Here is an 8,884-nt window from a genome sequence, read left to right on the forward strand (position 1 = left end):
TGACTTGGTATCCAATGCATGTTCATTTATTTTACACTTACAAAAAAAATTGACCACCCCTTTGCCCCATTCCCCCCAAAACAGTCTCTTTTTACAAACATTTAAAAATTAAAACCAAATGAAGATAGACAAGTTAATTTCAGTACAATTATTTTTCAGTGTAGCTGTCATAATTAGAGTTTAAATTTCCTATAAGTTACCAATGTCCAAGTGACTTATAGGGAAATCCTGATTATTGGCCAAAGGAAAATTCCATATGACAAGTTAGCAAATTCTAGTACAAAAATAGTCCGTGTGTTGGAACAGCTTTCCTTTGACATAGGTCTCAGGTCAGTCTGCTGAGTCCGTAATACCTAATGCTCCAAGTTCTCTCACAAATGGCTCATTCATCGTAGCTGAAGCAGTGGGGCCCCTGCAGTGGCAGGGCTAGTGTCCACTGTGGGACCGTGCTAGAGATGGTAGGCCTGGGAGTGCCTTCCTGGGCCCAGGGTAGCTGGGCAGAGCCCGATCCCTGGCTCCCCACAGGGGACTGGAGGGAGGGATGAGCTGCTCCCTCCCGAGGCAACGGCAGGCCCAGGATTCAGGGCACATCTGCTGGGGGAGCTGGGCTGGTGCTGGCACAGAACACAGCTCCTGCCAGTGGCTTCTCCCCTCACTGCAGCCCGGCCAGATGAGAGGCAGCCCTGCTGTCTTCAGTGAGAGTGCAGCCCTGCCCTTGCTGCAGCTGGGCAGGCTACTTGTCCCTCAGGATGTCAAGCTGCTCCTGACACTCGGTGAAGAGGCGCTGGAAGCGGATGTTCTGCCCGATGACTGGCAGCAGCTCCTTCAGCAGCTCCCTCTTGCGCAGACCCTGTGGACACAGGAGTTGAGAGCTGAGTGAAAGCACCAGGGGAAAAGGCCTGATTGTGAAGGACTTACCTGGCTGGCCAGACACCTTTGTGTCTCCCCACTGAGGAAACCAAACCTCAGAGGGAAAAGACGGATCTCGTGCACACATGAGATGGAGTGGCAGCCAAGGGAGTAACATGGGCAGGAACAGGAAGTGAGGCCTGCTGGGGTCTACTGGACAGCCACTGCTGACTGACCGTCCAGTGACAGGACAGTGGATACAGTGGCTTACCTCCCATGGCAGGATGAAGGTGGCATCAAGGCTGAGGGTCAGGTGCGTGGTTATTCTGGAGGGGCTGCTCTCTCATGCTTATGCCTCTAGTGGTTTAAGGTTGAACCCTAGGGCAAGGACACGCCTGCCAAGCCGTATCTGGCACTGGGTTTCTAGCTCTGGGACTCTCTTGTCTGGCTCATGCTCCCTCTCTGTGGCACACTAGCCCCACAGCCTATGACCTGCACTACTAGGGGACGGGGACTGGCCCTCTGCCCAGACCCAGAGCAGACTCCTGAGGAGAGAATAGCCAGTCAGTCCACACTCACTACTGCAAAAGGAGGCCTAAAGTTTTAAAATAAGTGTGAAGGGTATACTTGTAAGAAGACTAGAAATGATAAGAAAGAACTAGGTTTGAGGGACACAGAAGCTGTAGGAGCGAGAGGAGCAGGAAAACAGGTGCTGACAGGCCAAGTCAGTTGGAGGAGCAGCTGCTCTCCAATAGGGAGGCTTCAGCATCAGAGTTCACTAGTTGGAGCAGAAATTATATGGATTTGCAATGCCTTGACTGTTCACTACCTGGTCCATTATAGAAAAAGACTGCCAACCTGAAATAGATCCCATTTTCTGAGTAAAACACAATTGTAAAACTCATGGGCCAAAGAAAAAATGTTTTATTTTTCTCTCTTTCTTTTGAGACAGGGTCTCACTCTGTCACCCAGGCTGCAGTGCAGTGGTGTAATCAGCTCACTGAATCTTGAACTTCTGGGCTCAAGTGATCCTCCCACCTCAGCATCTCAAGTAGCTGGGACTATAGGAACATGTTATCATACCTGGCTAATTTTTCTTTTTTGAGACAGAGTCTTACTTTGTTGCCCTCAGTAGAGTGCCATGGCATCACAGCTTACAACAACCTCAAACTCCTGGGCTTAAGTGATTCTCTTGCCTCAGCCTCGCAAGTAGTTGTGCTGGCTATTTTTAGAGATGAGGTCTCTCACTTGCTCAGGCTAGTCCTGAACCTGTGAGCTCAGGCAATTCACCTGACTCAGCCTTCCAGAGTACAGTTACCTGGCTAATTTAAAAAAAAAATATTTTGTAGAGATGTGGTCTCACTATGCTTCCTAGGCTGGTTTTGAAGTCCTGGCCTCAAGTAATCCCCTCCACAGCCTCCCAGGGTGCTAGGATTACAACCCACTGTACTCAGGCTTAAAGAAGAAATTTTAGTTAACTGAAATTAAAAATGACTTACAAGAGAGTGATAATAACGACACTAAATACTATCATACTATCCCAAACTGGTAAGATTCAGCAAACATGGAGCTTTTAGAGGCATTTCCAAACACAAAATAGCTTGTCTTATATTAGAGAACATGAAAGATTGACAAGATGAAACGCCAACTTCAAGACATCAGGGAAGGGGGGAAAGAGAGGAGGGGAGGGGAAAAGGAAAGGACATCAGAAAAAAACGTTTTTAAAGGAGATATAATAGGAATTGAAATAATTAAATAGAGAATATGAATAAACACAAAAGTTATTTTTTGAAGACTAAAAGATAAACCTCTGGCAAGATTAATCAAGAAAGGAGAAAGCTCAAAAAATAATATTAGGAATAAAAAAGTGACTTAACAGATGTAGAAGAAAAAGGTATGAGTACTGTCAATAACTATGCAAACAAATTTGAACATTTAGAGAAAATGAACAAATTCCTAGAAAAATGTAATTTATTAAAACTTTCTCAAAAAGAAACAGAAAGGAAGAATTATTACCACAAAGAAAACATCTGATATATTAGGTTTTTAAAGTGACATCTAAGAAACTTCCAAGGATCAAATATTTACAATTTTATACAAACTCACAAGAACAAAAAATGAGGAACTATTCCCAACTCATTCTATAAGGGAAATTACAATCTCAATTCTAAAACCAGACAAGGATACCATGAGAACAGAAGATGTCAGGTCTATTCTACTCATGAAATCAGATGTACAGATCCTCTAAATTATTAGCAATCAATTCTAACAAAATAAAAAACTCATAAAATTGAGTTTCTCTTGGAAAGGAGAGTTTCCTATTACAAAACTTATAAATTACTGTATTAACAGATTTCAATACTGTACTGAAGTGCTGAACAAGAGAAATAAGATGTAGAAAAAAGGCACAGAATTGGAAAATAGAATTAAATGCTTACTTAAGATGACCTAGTGACTTACTCCATAATGATAAAACTGATGTTAGACAAATTAATAATAATAGAAATGTGTAGAAAGATAGTTGGTAACTAACGCAACAAAGTGAAATGCATTTATATACATATAAACAGCAACAATAATTAGAAAACATAAATAAAATATGTAGAATAAACACGACTATGAAATATCTAAAAGTAAATCTAATAAATGATGTGCACAGCCTATATGCTGAAAATTAAGCATTAAAGAAAAGCTAAATGGACCTATTGATTCAATGTTGTTCAAATGGACCTACAAATCCAATGCTCACTCGGGTTTTTAGTAGAACTTGACAAGATAATTCTAAAATTTATACTGAGGAATAAAAAGCCAAGAATAGTTAAGACACTCATTATTCCTATCAGATATATAAGTTTATTATAGGCAAGAGTGATTTAGAGACATCTTGTAAACAAACTGACACTTTGGATAAAATATACAGTGGGGAAAAGAGGGGCTAGTTAATAAATGAAGTTTGAAAATCATCCATATGGAACCAAGTAGGTCCTTGTGTCCCGCTTAACTCAGGGCACTGCTGGGAACAGTGGCATCCTGATGGATGGAGGCTGTTGAGGGAGTGCCCAACACAGTGGCCTCTAAGAGCTGTGGCAGACCTGGAGATTCACGGGTGTCTGGAGGCAGCAGACTGGGTAGAGTACAAGAGAACACACAACGCTGTGAAACGAAACAGGCATTTTAGTGAAATTAAGACATTTTAGAGTAGCTTAGCCTTACTCCGTGGCAGATACCTGTAATTTCAGCTCCTCAGGAGGCTGAGGAGGGAAGGTCACTTGAGCCCAGGAGTTCAAAAGCCTGGGCAACATAGAAGAGACCCTGTCTCTAAAAAACCAACCAACCAACAGACCAACTGACCGATAAAAGTAGCCACATATATGGGGAAACTAGACAAAAAGCTCATGCACAGGCCTGGGAAAGATGCATCCACAAAAGACCTGAGAGGACCTTGAGCCTTCATGTTGGCTGATAAGCAGAGGTGTCCACAGCATGAACCAGACCTCAAAGACTGGGAGAGGTAGTTCCCCCGCTTCAAGTACCCAATATTCAAAACAAGATCATAGATATACAAAGAAATAGAAAAATATGGCCAATTCAAAGGAGCAAAATACATCTCTAGAAACTGACCCTAAAGAAATATAGGCCCAAGACTTTATAATAAGACTTTAAAATTGGCTCAGCACCTATAGTATACTAGTTATAGTGCTAGCCACATACACCCAGGCTGGAGGGTTCAAACCTGGCCTGGGCCAGCTAAACAACAATGACAACTGAAACAAAAAAATAGCTGGGCATTGTGTGTTTATTCTACATATTTTATTTATATTTTCTCAAAGTTATGGTTCAAACTTGGCTTGGGCCAGCTAAACAATGACAACTGAAACAAAAATATAGTTGGGTACCTATAGTCCCAGCTACTTGGGAGGCTGAGGCAAAGGAATCTCTTAAGCTCAAGAGTTTGAGGTTGCTGTGAGCTGTGATGCCATGGCACTCTACCCAGGGTGATAGCTTGAGACCCTGTCTTAAAAAAAAAAAAAAAGACTTTAAAATAAATGTGTTGGTTGGGTGTGGTGGCTCACACCTGTAACAATCTTAGCACTCTGGGAGGTGGGTGGATTGCTTGAGCTTAGGAGTTCCAGACCAGCCTGAGCAAGAGTAAGAGACCACTTCTACTCAAAATGGAAAAACTAGCCAGGAGTGTTGGTGGGTGCCAGTAGTCCCAGCTACTTGGGACGCTGAGGCAAGAGGATTGCTTGAACCCAACCTCTGAATTTGAGGTTGCTGTGAGCTATCATGCCACAGCACTCTACCCAGCGCACAGGGTAAGACCCTGCCTCAAAAAAAATGGTAATAAAACAAATAAAAAGTCTTAAATATGCTCAAGGAGAACAAAGACCACTAAACAAAATCAGGAAATGAGATGTCAACAAGAGACAAATTATTTAAAAAAAAAAGAGAGAAATTCTAAAGCTGAAAAATATAATAACTGAATTGAAAAATTCATTAGAGGAGTTTAACAGCAGACCTGAACAGGAAAAAAGAATTAGCAACCTTGAAGATAAGTCATTTGAAATTAATTGAGCCTGAGGAGCAAAATGAATAAAGAAAAGTAAACAGAGTCTAAGGGACTAACCAAACATGAACTATCAAATAGACTAATGTACACATAATGGGAATTCCAGAAGTATAATAAAGAGAAAAAGGAGCAGAGACCTTATTTGAAGACATAATGGGCTGCCTCATGCTTGTAAGCCTAGCACTTTGGGAGGCTGAGATGAGATTACTTGAGGCCAAGAATTCATGACCAGTTTAGGCAACACAGTGAGACCATATCTCTACCCCCCAAATTAATAATAATAATAATACTAAAATTAGCCAGGCATAGTGGAATGTGCTTGTAGTCCCAGCTTCTTGGAAGGCTGAAGCAGAAGAGGTGCTTGAGCTTAAGAGTCTGAGGTTGCAGTGAGCTATGATTGCACCACTATACTCCAGCCTTGATGACACTGTAAGACACTGTTTCTAAAAATTCTAAGCAAAATAAAAAAGAGACATAATACCTGAAAATTTTACAAATTTGAGGAAAGACATGGATCTACAAATACAAGAATGTCAATGAACTTCAAATAGGAAAAACCAAAGGAACCCACACTGAGATACATTATAATCAAACTTTGGGAAATGAGAGAATCATGAAAGTAGCAAGAAGAAAGTGACTCATCAAACAAACAAACAAAAAAAAGAATAGAAAAGTGACTTATGTAAGATTATCATTATAATCAGTGGGATGTAGTCATATTTAAAGCACTGAAAGAAAAATGCCAATAACCTAGAATACTATTATCTTATAAAACAAAGCTTCGAAAACAAGGGAGAAAAGACATTTCCAGATTAGCAAAACTTAAGGGAGTTTATTGCTACTAGATCAGCTCTACATGAAACACTAAATGGAATCTTTCAAGTTGAAACAAAAGTTTGCATGACATGACAGTAAAGATTAATAAATGGACAAATATAAAAAACTATATAATAATAATTTTGGTTGGTAACGCCAATTTTTATTTTGTAAGAGTTAAAAGAGAAAAGCATAAAAATAATCATAAATCCATTAATGGGTACACAATATATAAACATATAATTTGTGTTTCTTGATCACTTCCAGAAATCTTGTGGTTGAGGCCCTGGGGTTTTCTAAGTATAAGATCACATCATCAGCAAGGAGTCAAAGTTTGACCTCCCCTGTTTCCATCTCAATAGCCTTGATATCCTTGCCTGATTGCATTGGCTAGAACTTGAACAGTAGTGGTGATGGGAGATCCTTGTCTAGTTCCAGTTTTAAGTAGAAATGCTTTCAGTTTTACTCCATTCAGCATGATATTGGCTGTGGGTTTATAGTAGATGGCTTTTATCAGTTTAAGAATGTCCCATTTATGCCTATTTTCCTAAGTGTTCTTATCAGAAAAGGATGCTGAATTTTGTCAAATGCTTTTTCTAGATCTATCAAGAAAATCATACGGTCTTTGTTTTTGCTTCTATTTATGTGGTAAATTATGTTTATGGATTTGCAGACGTTGAATCAGCTTTGCATCCCTGGGATAAAGCCCACCTAATGATGATGTATAATTTTTTAATGTGTAGCTATATTGTAGCTGCTGGGATTTTATTGAATGTTTTTGTGTCGATAATTGTTAATGATATTGGTCTGCAGTTTTTCTTTTCTTTGACTGGGTCTTTTCCTGGTTTTGGTATCAGGGCAGAATTTGCTTCATAGAAGGGGTTGGGAAGAGTTCCTTCCTCCTCAATGTTTTGAAGTAGGTTAACAATATAGGTACAAACTCTTCTTTGAAGTTTTGGTAGAAACTTGGTGTAAAACTGTCTGATTCAGGACTATTTTGTGTTATAAGATTTTTTATTGTTGTTGTAATTTTGGTGCTCAATTGGTATTGGGATATTCAAGAGTTCTATTCTTCCTGGTTAAGCCTATGGGGGTAGTGTAATTCCAGGTATTGGTCTATTTCCTCCACATTTTCAAATTTTTGGACAGAGTGTTTTTGTAGTAATTGGTGATCTTTCTTTTTTTTGGCCAGAGCTGGGTTTGAACCCACTACCTCTGGCATATGGGGCCGGCACCCTACCCTTTTGAGCCATGGGCACCGCTTAATCAGTGATCATTTTTTGTATCTCTATGATATCTCTTGTTTTTTCCACCTTTTTGTTTCTGATCAAAGTTATTAGAGATGTTACTTTTCCATTTCTAGTTAATCTGGCCAAAAGTTTGTCTATTTTATTTATCTTTCAAAGAACCCACATATCAGAACATAAAATCAATGTCCACAATCAGTAGCTTTCATCTATGACAACAACAGTCAAGCTGAGAATCTAATCAAAGAGACAGTGCCCTTCAAGGAAGTGAAGGGTCTCTTCAGAAAGACCTATGAAACCCAGAGGAAAGAAATAGCAGAAGACATTAACAAATGAAAGAACATACCATGCTCATGGCTGGGAAGAATCAACATTGCTAAAATGTCTATATTACACAAAGCAATTTACAAATTTAATGCACGCCCCATTAAAATACCAACATCATACTTTGTGAAAAAATAGTTCTTCATTTCATATGGAACCAGAAAAAACCCCAAATAGCCGATGCAATTCTAAGAAATGAAAACAAATTTGGAGGCATTATGTTACTAGACCAGGTTATACTACAAGTGTATAGTGAGCAAAACAGCATGGAATTAGCATAAAAATATAGACATAGATCCATGGAACAGAATAGAAAACCTACGAGATAAAACCAGCCTCACATTGCAGTCTGATTTTCAATAAACCAAACAAAAGCATACACGAAGGAAAAGAATCCCTATTTAATAAGTGGTACTAGAAGAACTGATTAACCACATGTAAAAAGGCTGAAACTGGACTCTCACCTCTCACCACTTATAAAAATTAACTCATGCTCGATAAAAGACTTAAGTCTAAGACATGAAACTATAAAAACTCTAAAAGAAAGTGTAGGGAAAAACTCTTAATGACATGAGGCTGGGGAAAGATTTCAGGGAGAAGAGCCATTGGCAATATCAGTACCAACAAAAATAAATAATTGGGATCCAATCAAGTTTAAAAGCTTCCACAAGGCTAACAACACAATAAACAAAGCAAATAGGCAACCTTCAGAATCAAAGAAGATATTCACACATTATAAATAAGAAAAAAGGGCTAATAACCAGAATCTATAAAGAACTCAAGCCAATCAACAAGAAAAGAGCAAACAACCCAGTTAATCACTGGGCAAGAGATATGAACAGAACCTTCTTCCAAGAAGACAGATGAACAGCCAACAAACACATGAGAAAAGGCTCCTTGTCCCTAGTCATCAGAGAAATGCAAATAAAAACAACCTTCACATATCACCTAACCCCAGTATGAACAGCCCACGTCACAAGTGCCAAAGCTGCCCATGCTGGCGTGGGTGCAGAGAGAAGGGAGCACTTACACACTGCTGGTGGGATTGCAGGCTAATACAAGTTCTTTTTTTTTTTTT

General features: G+C 39.5%; 1 protein-coding gene across 2 annotated transcripts in view; it reads right to left on the reverse strand.

The window, feature by feature from the left end:
• Positions 1-4: 4 nt before the first annotated feature.
• Positions 5-8,884, reverse strand: part of LOC100957290 (protein HIRA) — a 101,526-nt gene continuing 92,646 nt past the window's right edge. Inside the window, exon 24 of one of the 2 annotated variants that reach the window (XM_023508029.1) lies at positions 5-850. In XM_023508029.1, coding sequence (XP_023363797.1) covers positions 734-850 — 117 coding nt within the window. In that variant the 3' untranslated portion in view covers positions 5-733. The remainder of the gene's footprint in view (positions 851-8,884) is intronic. The other variant, XM_003801698.2, reaches the window with a different exon arrangement.

This window comes from Otolemur garnettii, unplaced genomic scaffold, assembly GCF_000181295.1.
Source record: "Otolemur garnettii isolate 467f Iridium unplaced genomic scaffold, OtoGar3 scaffold00218, whole genome shotgun sequence".
Lineage (NCBI taxonomy): Eukaryota > Metazoa > Chordata > Mammalia > Primates > Galagidae > Otolemur > Otolemur garnettii.